Source organism: Stenella coeruleoalba (genome assembly GCF_951394435.1).
Source record: "Stenella coeruleoalba genome assembly, chromosome: 10".
NCBI lineage: Eukaryota > Metazoa > Chordata > Mammalia > Artiodactyla > Delphinidae > Stenella > Stenella coeruleoalba.
The window spans coordinates 7,096,240-7,111,230 of record NC_137156.1 but is presented as its reverse complement, the minus strand read 5'-3'; the positions used below and the strand labels follow the sequence as shown (position 1 = coordinate 7,111,230).

General features: G+C 39.7%; 1 protein-coding gene across 3 annotated transcripts in view; it reads left to right on the top strand.

Annotated features, from left to right (window-relative positions):
- The window catches only part of LOC307192803 (uncharacterized protein), a 268,351-nt gene that overhangs the window by 159,989 nt on the left and 93,371 nt on the right, over positions 1-14,991 (top strand). For all 3 annotated transcript variants that reach the window (XM_079934104.1, XM_079934105.1, XM_079934103.1), the window contains one exon: positions 3,912-4,006. In XM_079934104.1, the coding sequence (XP_079790230.1) occupies positions 3,912-4,006 (95 nt within the window). The remainder of the gene's footprint in view (positions 1-3,911; positions 4,007-14,991) is intronic.

Sequence of the window (14,991 nt, the reverse complement as noted above, 5' to 3'; positions counted from 1 at the left end):
GAAATAGTATTCTTGCTGGATGGTCTCAGGATTTAGGCTGGATTTGATTTGGAGCTATGGGTTTTTATTTTTTAGATGATAATAACACCATTGATGGAACTGAACATGATGTCATATTTATTTGCTTTGTTACTTCAGATGCACCTGGTGTTTGTTGTTGTTATCGATGACTTGCAGTTCTGTGATCCTATTAACACAAGCCTCTTAGCACCGTTCGTCCACCCCAAACTGTCCTCCCCTGCCTTCTTAAAAAATGGTGCTGTTCACTTCTGATCTTCCCAGGGCAGTTCAAAAGCATTCATAATCCTCAGGATTCAGCTCTTTATTCGCTATTTCCTCTTTCTAAGGCTCTCTCTTTTGATGAAACAATCCCCTTGCTCTTCATCTGGCCAGATGGGCAGATGAACAGTGCTCCCCAGAGCTCTGCACAAAGACCCTGTAAAGAGTTTGGGGAAAAAATGCTGCTGCTAAGTGGAGCCTAATTGTGCCAGAGCCGCAGTGCTTTTCCACTGCACTGGTGCCACTGACCTGTGAACTGCAAGCTCTCTTTCTCTGCACAAAGACTTACCTTCTCATCGGTCCCGTCATCATCACCCTTCTTCATTAAGCAAATGGTCCATGGAAGGAATTATTGCTAAGGGGTAACAACCTCTAAACGACAAGGTAGGAACCCTGGGCTTTGCTTTCTATCATATAACACAATTAAATGGGTCTTTCATTTCATGAGCTGGGCAACTTTTTTTTTTTTAAAGCAATTTATTTTTGGCTGCATTGGGTCTTCGTTGCTGCATGCGGGCTTTCTCTATTTGCAGCGAGCAGGAGCAACTTTGAGACTTAATATCTTGTCTTCTACCTTAATATTATCTTAATATCTTAATATTAATAAATTAATATCTTAAGTCTTCCTATAGTATTTTCTACTAGGCAGCTTCTTAGAAATGCTGTAATAAATGCACAATAAAGGATGTTAAATGTTCCCTTGATCACCCACGCTATATATTGCACTGTACCAGATGCTACTTATATCCTTAATGTCCTAAAGCATGTTAAGTTCTATCCTTTCCATCCCCAGAAAGAATTTTATAGCTATTATATCACTTTGTCTTCATAAAAAATCCTGCGATCTGTGCAAGACAAATATTATCTCCATTTTTCAGATTAAAAAACTCAAATTCATGGACTTTAAATAATTTAAGTTTCCAAAGCAGCGAGAAGACGCGAATGAGAGTCTTCTGACCGTCACTTGTTGGCCCTGTTGACTGCAACACAATACACTTTAGTTTCTGAAAATTCTATAAAACACTTCTTGGCTCTCATTTTGTGTTGTGTTTGAAAGAGTGCATGTGTGTTGCTTCCTCATTGATGCTGTATTTGAATGGCCATCCTCACAGACCACATTTTTAGCTCGTGAACTTGAAAATCGTATTCTGAATTCTAGCGATTTATATTTACATATTTGCTAGTGGTTTCTGCGATCGGTCAGACTCTGAGTAGCCATACAGATGATATGTGAAATGCGCCATTCCAGAACAAATTTGCACCACCAATTTCTCCTTTAAAGTATAGATATTCATCTTTCTAAAGACAATGCTGTTGGAAGACTTTATTATTATTATTTTTTAATAACGATGTTCTTTGGCTTCAGGGACTTAAAGTTGTCATGGACCAGAGGATTTATTTTCTGTCTTTAAATGTTGATGATATCCTATTTAATGTATTAGTTGTTGGGCATAGATTCAAGATAAGAATTTGTGCTTGGTCGATCAGATTGTTGAGTGTATTCATGTGAACATTCATTCAGGCTCACACACTCCGGTACTCACTCACCTGGGAATTTTGCTGTACATATTTATATCTTTTTGGGTTTAAAACTCTTATTTTCTTTGGGTTTTTGTTCCTCTTTGGGTTCATTTCTTTGGAGATGAACAAGTGTCTGTGACTTTATGTCTTCCAAAACACCCATTTGAAGGAATTTTTAGCACATTAAGTTAAACATTCGTTAAAGGAAATCCAAAGGTTCAGAAAACTTTTATTTTTAGAGTTAACAGGTGTTTTTCTTTGTGACTTAGCAACTTGAGGTAGTCCATTGTCATTGTAATATAAGTACTTAATGAAGTGACTTCTAATAACTAATTCTTGAGTATTTACTATGTGCTTATTACCATGTTAGGAGCTGTGAAAGAGACATGGAAATATATACTACATACCATTTTTACCATGAATTTAGTTGAACAATCAAGATAGACATTAACCGATTAACCAAATAGAAAGCAGTTTAATATACTATATCATAGAACACGTATTTTTTAACAAATCAGGGGGTTTGGTGGGTAAACCAAATCCTTGGTATAATTCTTGATAGCCGTTTCAACTTTCTATTTAGTAAGACTGAATAAAGTATGTAAACATCTCATAAATAAAAATGCCATCTAATTTAAAGGTTAAATACCTACAAAAGCATGTTTTTAGCAATCAGGTAAGGTGTGCAAATCAAATACGTTTGTTTAGTTGGGACAATTCAGAGCTCTCGTATATTTTAAAGAATTTTGACACACTTTAACTTACTCAGGAATGGAGTAATTAAAAATACCAACAGTAAATAATCTGATTAAAAGTACCTTTATTGGCACAGGAGCTATAGAGTCTGAGAAAGATAAAAAAGACCACAACCAAAGGTACCTTCAGTTGATGGCTCTCATAAATGAATTTTGTTCTTAAGGTGATCAAATCAATCAATTTTATAATAAAAGAAATGAGCCTTGTGGAGATTTGATGACGCATCTATTTCACCTGAGTTTCACTCCAGGGTTTTCCTGGTTACTACCACCTGTGCATCCCAAACATCCCAAAAGCATCCTGCAATTGCAAAATATTTCAGCTACAGACTTGTGCTAAAACTTGTATGAATTGATATCAAGGAATTTCAAGTAACGAGCCTCTTATAAATTATGATCAAAAACACTTGAGAAGGGTCTAAAGAAAAGGAAAGAACATTAGCACAACTATCTTATAAGTGCCAGTCATGTCTAACTTCTTCTGTAGCTAGTGGTTTACAAATGCCTTTTTGTCAGCAGTATTTTGTAATTAAATTGTATGGGAGACTTCAATATATAAACAGATAAAAGTTTAACTGTTTTGGTGGAAGAGGGAAGAGTCTGTCTAGGTTAGATGCTCCCTCTCTCCCCACTCCTCTCCAAAGCCGGGCTCTTCAGAATCCTTGGTTGAATTATAGGGTTTAGTTTCTCCAGTGAGGCAATCTGTTTTCTGGAACCATCATCCTGGGTCACATGATTTTCTCAAGTTCTCATAAATCAGCTCCACAGACATTGTATGGTCCTGAGTTTAAATTGATGTTATTGAGACTGTGGAACTCAGGAGTTTTTGGAACCAATGCTAACATGAAGCGGCCTGCTAAAACAAAGTAGAGGTAGGGTGGAAAGGAATCCTGGTGGCCTTTGATTCCTTTGCTCCCCTAGTCCAGAAATCCAGCTGACTCCTTGCCTTCGCAGTAGCCTGGCTGGTCAAACTTTTCTCCAAATTCCTTTCTGCTAAAAGCTAGTTCAAGCTGCATCTTCTTTACTTGCAATAGTCTGGATTTAATACGAAAATCATAACCATGGTTATGATGTTGTTTTCATTCTAACAACATTTATAGAATCTGTTCCATGTGAGATAATACGAAAATGAACATGTCACAGTCTGCCAATATAGACATGAAAATTTAGTAAGAGAATCTGGAATATAAAGCCATAATTTCAATGCAAAATCATGGCTAACTATGTTTCTGTATGACCAATGATTCCATAAGTCATTCTGGGAAAATTGTCACTGAAGCCAGGTAAACTTTCTATCTGCTCCCTGCTAAAATACTTTTTCTCCCCATTTATTTAATTTCATTTCATTCTGTGAAGGAAAAATCAACTGCTTGGAAAACTGGAGAAATTGAAGATTATTCTCAGGATACATCTTATTTGGAGGAACTGGAGAAACACAGATTTTCAGTTTGGTGAGTAACTATATCCTGTCTTTCTATTTAAAAATTTAAATCCATTAAATTCAACAAGTCTTCACTCATTCTATTCTTTTATTAGTCATTTATTCAACAAATATTGATCGCATGCTTATTACAAGCTATGTGATATGTGCCCTGATTTGGGAAAGCTCATAGTCCAATGAAATATATGTATGCTTAAACATCAGAGTAATATGATAACACTTTAAAAGAGAAAAAAAAAAGAATGCACACATAAACACCTGGAGAACACGATGGCTTGAATTCGCTTGAGAATGGTGAAGGATTTTTCAGAAAAAGTTTGAGCCAGATCTTGGGGAGAAGACTACAGTGGAGAAATACTGACAATTTGATGTGGGCAGTGTCCAGAGATGGAGTTGGGAGGATGGCTGGGGCTGATACACATTCCAAACCTTAGTTCACTTAAGATCCAAGCAGATCATAGTTACTGCTCTCTCTTTCTGGCGATGTGTATACAGGTATATCTGTCTATGCAAGCATACATATAACAGACATGAAAAAATACATAGAAAAGTGAGCAGTGGAGCTTCTCAGAGGTAACGATTACAGGATTTTTCAGTGGGATTCATCAAGGATGAGGGAAGGAACCACAGTAAGTGGCTGTGTGACACGTGGAGTAACCTAGGAAGCAGGAAGAAATGGAGTAGCCTGTCAAAGTCGTCTCCTCCAAACCACGGCCTCTCTGCTCTTCAAGATCCATGCTCTGAATGGTTTTCCCCCTGGGAATTTATCTGCCTTATGATTTGGTTCCTGAAGATTTTTCTCTTACTCTTCCATCTTGGAACTATCATCAGGAGGAATGGTAGCAGCTCAAATTTCCTTTATCCAGAGTCACATTTTTATAAGTCCTACTGGTTTTCACTTAAATGCAAAAGTCTCAATAATTTCACCAGTGCTTTCCTGAAGCAGCTGAAGTACGGTCTTCAGGTTAACCAATGAGTTGTTCTCTTGATCAAGAGATGCAGGCTTGTGCTTAAGAAACAGGGAGATGTGCATTTCTCTAATGATTAATGATGTTGAGCATTCTTTCATGTGTTTGTTGGCAGTCTGTATCTCTTCTTTGGAGAAATGTCTATTTAGGTCTTCTGCCCATTTTTGGATTGGGTTGTTTGTTTTTTTTGTTATTGAGCTGCATGAGCTGCTTATAAATTTTGGAGATTAATCCTTTGTCAGTTGCTTCATTTGAAAATATTTTCTCCCATTCTGAGGGTTGTCTTTTGGTCTTGTTTATGGTTTCCTTTGCTGTGCAAAAGCTTTGAAGTTTCATTAGGTCCCATTTGTTTATTTTTGGTTTTATTTCCATTACTCTAGGAGGTGGGGCAAAAAGGATCTTGTTGTGATTTATGTCATAGAGTGTTCTGCCTATGTTTTCCTCTAAGAGTTTGATAGTTTCTGGCCTTACATTTAGGTCTTTAATCCATTTTGAGCTTATTTTGTGTATGGTGTTAGGGAGTGATCTAATCTCACACTTTTACATGTACCTGTCCAGTTTTCCCAGCACCACTTATTGAAGAGGCTGTCCTTTCTCCACTGTACATTCCTGCCTCGTTTATCAAAGATAAGGTGACCATATGTGTGTGGGTTTATCTCTGGGCTTTCTATCCTGTTCCATTGTGGATAAAGAAGATGTGGCACATATATACAATGGACTATTACTCGGCCATAAAGGGAAACGAAGTTGGGCTATTTGCAATGAGGTGGATAGACCTAGAGTCTATCATACAGAGTGAAGTAAGTCAGAAAGAGAAAGACAAATACCGTATGCTAACACATATATATGGAATTTAAGAAAAAAAAGTGTCATGAAGAACCTAGGGGTAAGACAGGAATAAAGACAGAGACCTACTAGAGAATGGACTTGAGAATATGGGGAGGGGGAAGGGTAAGCTATGACAAAGCGCGAGAGAGGCATGGACATATATACACTACCAAGCGTGGGGTGGATGGCTGGTGGGAAGCAGCCACATAGCACAGGGAGATCAGCTCGGTGCTTTGTGACCGCCTGGAGGGGTGGGATAGGGAGGGTGGGAGGGAGGGAGATGCAGGAGGGAAGAGATATGGGAACGTATGTATAGGTATAACTGATTCACTTTGTTATAAAGCAGAAACTAACACACCATTGTAAAGCAATTATACTCCAATAAAGATGTAAAAAAAAAAGAAACAGGGAGATGCAAGAGGGAGGAGAAATGGGAATATACGTATATGTATAGCTGATTCACTTTGTTATATGGCAGAAACTAACACACCATTGAAAAGCAATTATACTCCAATAAAGATGTTAAAAAAAAAAAAAAAGAAAGAAACGTCAGGCAGGAAGGGAAGTCAAAAAGCCCAGGAAACAAGAAATATGCATGCCTCTTCTAGGAAAAAAAAAGTAGATAAGAAATGCAACTTCCAAATAATAAAAAGACAAGCTCCCCGTCCTTAAGAAACTCTTGTTCGTGATGGTCTCTATGGGGAGGGTGACAAGTACATTAATTCAATAAAATAACTGCCAGAGCAGAGGTACCAAGTGCTCAGTATGGTGTGCAGACAGGAGAGCTGGAGCTTCTGTTGAACCACGTGCAAAATTCTCAGTCCCTGTCTGAAGCTCTCAGGCTCCCAGCTCCCACATTTGTCCCTGTTGCCTCTCCACGCTTTCTCTGATGACTCAGCTCTCTGTTGGGATGACTTTTCAGAGTCCAGTGTATGCAACTTCACAGTGTCACTCTTACTTTACACATAAAGTATAAGAGCTTCCAAGGATCTCAGAGCTTCAGTTTCCAATAGATCTTTTTTTTTTTTTTTTTTTTTTTTTTTTTTTGCGGTACGCCGGCCTCTCACTGTTGTGGCCTCTCCCGTTGCGGAGCACAGGCTCCGGATGTGCAGGCTCAGCGGCCATGGCTCACGGGCCCAGCCGCTCTGCGGCATGTGGGATCCTCCCGGACCAGGGCACGAACCCGTGTCCCCTGCATCGGCAGGTGGACTCTCAACCACTACGCCACCAGGGAAGCCCCTCCAATAGATCTTTTAAGAAGCAACTCTCAGGCGTTGCTCCTTTAGTAGGTAAACTCATTGTCTAAGCCGTGATGAGGGACTGGCAAGTATAACCACCAAGACAGATTCTGCCCTCTATCTGTTTTTGTAAATAAAGTTTAATTGGAACTCAGACACACCCCTATGGTTACATATTATCTTCGTTTTTCTCTATAATGGCAGAATTGAATAGTTGGGGCAAGGACAGTACAGTCCACAAAGTTTAGAATATTTACTTCCTAGCTCTTTACCAAAGAAGTTTGTTCACCCTTCCTCTATCCTGACCTCAGTGTTTCTCTGTTGTTCTCTTGTGATTAGGCAGGACACAGCCCGGGAAGCTCGTCTCTGTTCCGTGTCTGAGGCTTTAGCTGAGGCAGCTCCAATACCTGGCGTCTGGCTTGGATTCCTTAATTGAGGCTGTACGTCTGAACCCTCACTTCCTGCTCTCAGCTGAGCTTCTCATTTTTCCACTTCTCTCCCCTGATGCTTGGGCTTCCTCTCAGCTTATTGCGGTTCCAAGTAGCATCTTTCCAAGCAGAGAAGGTGGGAACTGCAGATCTCTTAAGGTCAAGCCTTCAAAGTTACACAGTGACTCCCACTGTATTCTGTTGGTCAAAACACATCACAGGGGCTTTCCTGGTGGCGTAGTGGTTGAGAGTCCGCCTGCCGATGCAGGGGACACGTGCCCCGGTCCGGGAAGATCCCACATGCCACAGAGCGGCTGGGCCCATGAGCCATGGCCACTGAGCCTGTGCTCTGCAACAGGAGAGGCCACAGCGGTAAGAGGCCCACGTACCGCAAAAAACAAAACAAAACAAAACAAAAAAAACAATACATCACAGGGCCAGACGGGCAGAATAGACTACATCTCCTGATGCAAAATTGGGAAAGTGACATTGCAAAAGAACAAGCTAGGATGGGAGATATTGCGTGGCCATGTTTGGAAACAGCCTATCACATTCTGCTTCATTCATTTCTGTGTGCACAAGCAAATAAAAAGCAATGAAAGAGTGTAGGTTTTGTGGGTAGACCTGGGCATGAATTCCCTTTTTGCTGCTGCCATGTAACATTGAATCAGTTAAACTCTCTGAGGCTGTTTTCTCCTGTATCAAATTGGAATAATAATAGCTATATGGTGGGACTTTATGTTTATTGTGAAAACTGAGAGATAATATATATAAGACAGCCTGTATAGTCACTGGAACATTTAGTTTTTTAATAAAGGCAACTAATATTAACATTAATAATAATAAATTTTGAAGAAAATGTCTTTTCCAAAGGTTAAAATGGAGGGCATTTGTCACCTGAGGATGACACATCTGCTTTCCTTTCTGTTCTTCAAACACACCACGGTCTTTAACACATCAGAACCTTTGTACTCGATGCCTCCTTCATCTGGAATGTTCTCTCAGTTCTTAGTAGGATGGAAGGCAGTACATACTGCAGGTCTCAGCTTAGATTTTCCCTCCTAGAGAAGCCTTTCCTGACAATCCTATATAAGGTAGTACCTGCCCCTCTCTGGTTATTTACTTTCTCATCACCTTGTTTGTCTCCTTTAAAGTACTTACCACAATATAAGTTAATCTTTTATATTTATATTTATTCCACTTATTTGCATGTTTCTGCTTCCTCTCACTAAGAAGAAGCTGTAGGCAGGCAGAAACCCTTCTTGTCTGGTCGCTCCTGGGTCTCCAGCCCTAGTTCTAAAATACCTAGTTTATAATAGTCAACCAGTAAATATTTATTGGGTGAATGAATAAAAGGACAAGTGAGTGGTCACTCAGCTTGTCTCTCTCCCAACCTCCTTGGTTGTCCTACCTGTTTGTTTACTCCCAGTCTCTCCCTTCTCTTGAAATTGCTATCATTAAAAACAAAAAGTAACATGGGATAATTAACCACTCTAAACGTTTCTTTTTAAACCAGGGTTGAGGATTTGGGGGCTGCTGAGACCTCTATAAACCTGTGTTTTAAATGGTCTGAGATACAATCTGAACAATTTCCTTGATGTTTTATTAGATCTGGTAAATCATTTATTGGGGCAGCCTTTACCTAAATCCTCTCCAAATCCCCATAAAATTCATTTAACACAGAATACTCTCCTACCCAGCTTCAAAGATATATATGATATTGTGTGGGAAGTTTCTGCTGCTCTAGTGCAGTAAGTTTAAGTGTAGGTATTTTCTTTCTCTGTCTTATATGGTCTACCCTTTCCTCTTCCCCCAACCCCCCTACCATGCCTCGTTTAAACATGCTGATGTTGGTAAACTTGGTAGATGGTTAAGGTTTCAGTAAATCACAGCTTCCATTCTTTTTTTTAATGTATAAGACCTTTAGCTAGTCAGATGCAAGTTTACATTGTTTGTAGCTGCCAATCATTTTTTTAAAAGCTTCCAAAACATAATTTTAAGACTGTTAGATTTTTCTCAACCAGAAAGATCACCAACTAAGTTGCCTCTGAGTGTGTAGAAGAGAGCCCCATTCGAGCACATGTCACCCCAGTGGGCCTGCTGCCCGTAGTGTCAGGTGATCACAGATGAAAGTCTTCTGGGCTGTTTCTGGTGGAGTTTGCATCACAGCCATCTTTTCTGGGCCTCAAAGCCTGCCCTTGCAGGATGTTTGTGTTTTCTCTTTGGGATATATGCTGTTGTGAGAGGATGACTCTTCTCTTCATATTTTATTTTATATTTTATTTTTTTTTAAGATTTTTCTTTTGATGTGGACCATTTTTAAAGTCTTTACTGAATTTGTTACAATATTGCTTGTTTTGTTTTTGGTTTTTTTTGGCCCCAAGGCATGTGGGATCTTAGCTCCCTGACCAGAGATCGAACCCTGCACTGGAAGGTGAAGTCTTAACCACTGGGCCACCAGGGAAGTCCCCTTCTCATATTTTAGATAACATGAGATATCCAAGGTATCCCTTGATACTTTTGTACTAACTGGTTTATTTCCATCATTACCCCTTTGCTGGTTGGCTCTATCTGTTACACCCTGCATATCTTCATGCCACTCAGCATGTGGTAATTAGGTGTTCAGTAAGTCCCCTCCCAGCCTAGACAGCAAGTTTAATAAGTTTCACAGGGATTGAGATCTGTCTATCGTGTTCTTCATGGCCTACTCACAACGATTGATAAATTACAAGCACTTAATAAATATTTATTGAATTAATACATAAAAAATAAGGGTAAATTAAGAATTTTGGCATTTCCAGAAATTGTTCTGGAGAAAAGACCAATGGGACAAAATGTAGATTTTCTGGGCCAGTTTGTCTGTGGTGGCTACTGTTTCCACCTGTTCAGCATGTTTCTTCCCCAGGTTGCTTCACTCACCCTCTTTTATGATTGCAGACCCTCCCCCCTCACACACATACACATACCTACATACCCCAAGGGCGTATGAGCTGTGATGTGTATTATGTTCCTAGGACAACTATGATTGATTAAGGGACGGGCACATGACCTGAACCAGGCCACGAAAGCACTTTCGCAGGATTTTATATTTTGTTACTTGGCAATAGAAATTCTATCTTCTCTCTAAGGTTATAAGCTGGAATGATTTAACTTTGATACTCTCTGTGGCCACGGCCACCAATTTACCATCCCTACTCCCTCTACCACCTCTTATTAATATTTAGCATTTATAACCTATTTGAAACCAGTAGATGTAAGAGTCTCACTGATGCTTTGTAGGTGACGCATATTCTGTTCTAGTCAAACTAATAAAAGTGTGTCCTAGAGGCTACCTCAAGTTCACATTAATGATGGATAAAATTATATGCATACCTAAGAACATGTATTTCAGGTCAAAAAATATATTGTCCACCAGGAAGCTTTTATTTTATTTTATTTTCCTATGAGAGGAAAGACTTCAGGGAGAAAGTTTACAATGTCCACTCAGTTAATTGCATAAATAAGCACTCATTTGCTTGTGTAGGCAGAGCCATAGCACCTCACTGCCTGTGGAGTGAATTGGGTTCCCTGCTTCCTAATGCATTCCCTTCATCCCTGCACAGTGATTTCTCCCATGGAGTCAGCCAGATTATGTGTGAAGTTCCTCTGGAAGTAGTGCCAATGACTGCTTCTAGGCAGTGGATATCACTCTGGTAGTTTAAAGAAGTCAACATAGTTTTCAGAGGTACCTAACTCGTAATTGGGGAGAGGGTTCCATAACAAGACAATCTCAGAATCTTTCCATTAACACTCAAATACGACTGGGTGGGTAAGCGGCCAGAGAATCACACACTTTTAGAGCAGGAAGGGATCTTGGGGAAGATTTGGTTCAGCCCCGTTGGTTTATACCAGTATAAACCTGAGACCAGTAGCAGTTAAGTGACTGGCCTTAGGTCAGTCAGCTAATAAGGAATGGAAATGGGATTAGAACCCACTTCCTTTCGATCTCAATTCAGTCCCAATTATAAAAGAAATAAATTCTTCCTAGAACTCTGCTAGTCGTTTAATAGTTTCCTGTTTCTATCAGTTGAAAGCTGCTTTGATATTTATTAATACATTGAGGAGAAAGTGCTGATTCTTAGGAAAATGCGTATAATGGATTAATGTAAATTTCCTCCTGCCAAGGGGGTGAGTAGAGGGCTCATGCCAAGATGTTTGCTAACTGCGCATGTTGCTGGCCACACAGAATGACATCTTTTTTGTGTTCTAGGCCAGGCATTTATGTGGCTGACCTACATTTGTTGCTTAGGGAAGGTATGAGTTAACTAACAGGCAAGTTATTCTTTAACAAAAGTGATACACTTTCCTTTTTATAACTCACATGTGATTTGACATTGAAATAAAATGCAGATGCTACTTTGGCGTATTCCCTATTGTGCTTTTCCAAAACACCTTCACATATGGTCTGCCTCATTCCTGAGAAATGACTTGTTGTTTATGTCATAGAAACAGAACAGATTGATTTTACAGTGAGTAAGGAGGATGATGAATTGTACGTTGGAGAGAAATCCTTGTCTCGGCAATCTAAACACTTGAAAATAAATGTTGCCTTTTGGAAATGGCTCTCATGACCCACCCATGATCCCTTCAGTGTATGCTCCCTTCCTAAGGGTTAAATAGACATACACATGCGATCTCAGCAAATAAAAGAGTAGTTACAACACCTCAAAATATAATTTTTCTTTTCACCATTTAAATATATCCTGAGACCTAACGGTTGAAAGAAATGGTGGAGTTGTCCCAAAGAACCAACCCCAAATATCTACTGCAATATTGTATCTGCACTATGACCAGAATAAAATGTTTCTCATCTTGGTAGGAGAGTAGTATTATTTCTTTATTTATCAAGTGATTTTTTTTTAATATCTTTACTGGAGTATAATTGCTTTCCATTGTTGTGTTAGTTTCTGCTGTATAACAAAGTGAATCAGCTATACACATACATATATCCCCATAACTCCTCCCTCTTGCGTCTCCCTCCCACCCTCCCTATCCCACCCCTCTAGGTGGTCACAGAGCACCGAGCTGTTCTCCTTGTGCTATGTGGCTGCTTCCCACTAGCTATCTGTTTTACATTTGGTAGTGTATATATGTCAATGCCACTCTCTCACTTCATCCCAGCTTCCCCTTCCCCCTCCCCGTGTCCTCAAGTCCATTCTCTACGTCTACATCTTTATTCCTGTCCTGCCCCTAGGTTCTTCAGAACCATTGTTTTTCTTTTTTAGATTCCATATATATGTGTTAGCACACGGTGTTTTAAACATAAAACTCTTACGCTAAGACGCTTTCTTAGGCGCCTCCAGCGTTTACCCCTTCAGAATTATTCTGCACAACACAGAAAAAATAATCTTGTGTGCTCACTCTTCTGACAATAGGCTAACAACATGCACTTCTGCAGAATTTTACAGTTTTAAATCTCTTTATTTCATTCCCATACCTTTTCTTTTTCCATTTGGTATTGACAATACCCTGGTGATAGATATTCCTAACCCCATTTTACACATCATCTAACCAAAGTCCAGAGAGATTAGGTGACTTATTTTCCAACACTCAACTAGTTCATCTGTGTTCCTTTCCAGTTCTCTTTCCACCATAGCATATCACCTACCTGGCTGGCCTCAGAGTCATAAGGAGACTTTATTGTGTGCATTTAGTGGCTTTTAAAAAATAATGTTTTGAAGTATTACTGGCATATTCCACAGAGTTGGGTGGATGTGAGTGAAGAAAAGATGGCATGGAGGAGGGATGCTAACCAAGTCAGCTCTAGAATGGCACATCAGAGCAAATCCCTATGGAGGAATATTCCTGACAGTAATTTATCAAAGATCCACATGCAATTAGGTTGTTATTGACTGATGTCTCTATCTTATTACGTATGGCTAAAGCATGACCATCTAATCCTACTAAGAAGGAATACATCTTAGTGGCTAAGTATATAGGCTCTGGGGCTGTAATACCTAAACCCAAACAAATTAGCTTTACGAATTACTAGTTGAGTAAACTTAGACAAGTTTCTCAAACTCTTTGTACCTCAGTTTCTGTAAAAAAAAAAAAAAAAAAAAGTCTTTAAAATCTTTAAAATGGAGCTAGTCGTACTTGCCTTATTTTAGTGAATTCATATCTGTATGTTAAAAATAAATGGAACAGTGTAAATGCTCATAGCACATAGTAAATGCTCAATAAATGTTAGCTATTATTACTGAAGGAGGCTTCCCTCCTCTCTACTACCCTCCACAATGATCTGCTTTCCAGCCTATGTTTTTTGTTTGTTTGTTTGTTTTTGCGGTACACGGGCCTCTCACTGTTGTGGCCTCTCCCGTTGCAGAGCACAGGCTCCGGACGCACAGGCTCAGCGGCCATGGCTCACGGGCCCAGCCGCTCTGCGGCATGTGGGATCTTCCCGGACCGGGGCGCAAACCCGTGTCCCCTGCATCGGCAGGTGGACTCTCAACCACTGCGCCACCAGGGAAGCCCCAGCCTATGTTTTAACTATGAAAATAATGACCTGTTTATTTTTGAGAAACAAAGTATTTTCTAGTAAATAAAAGACCTGCATACAGTGCTATATGTCAATTATATGTCAATAAAACTGAGAGAAAAAAGTATAAAAGAAAAAAATAAATAAAAGAAGCCTTTCCCCTAAACAAACAAACAAATAAATAAAAGACTGCAGGGGGAAAATCAGATGTTAATGGTAGAAAAGAGATACCAGAGGAATAAATATAATGTGTTACTTTTCTATCACTGCATAAAAAATTATACACACTTAGCAGCTTAAAATGATACACACTTTTTAATCTCATGATTTCCGTGAGTCAGGGAGTCTGGGCACAGCTTAGCTGGCCCTCTGCCCGGGATCTTACAAAGCTACAATCAAGGCGTAGGCAGGGCTGCGTTTTTATCTGGAGGCTTAACAGGGGAAGAATTCCCTTCAGCTCATTCAGGTTCTTAGTAACATTCATTTCCTGCGGCTATATGATGGAGACCCTGCCTGTTGCCTGGAGGTCACCCACAGTTCCATGCAATGCGGCTCCTTTGCCATGACTATTACTTCACAAAGCCCACCTGGGGAGTCTGTCACCTCTGGGAGGTCCCCTGAAGCTTTTACCTGATTAAGTCAGGACCTCCTAGGATAAACAGGATTTGATTAACTCCAAATCCATTATTTGAGATCTAATTATTTCTACAAAACCCCTTCACTTTTGTCATGTCCTGTTGGCTAGAAGCAAGTCATTAGTCCCATGGTAAGTCCTACGTCATATCACCTTTTCCTCATCCATGTCTGTGTAAGTAAAATAAGAGTGCAAATTTTCTTACCACTGGCATCACAGGGGAATTGAAGTCTTTGACCCTCGTGACTTCTCCTACTTATAAAAGCAGAGTTATGTGTTGTGCTGGGCACTCCAGCAGCCATCCTTCTTCTCTATATTTCTAAGCAGTGATGCTGCCTCCAGTGATGGAAAATGGTAGACACTTTCCCAGTCTGTCATGCAC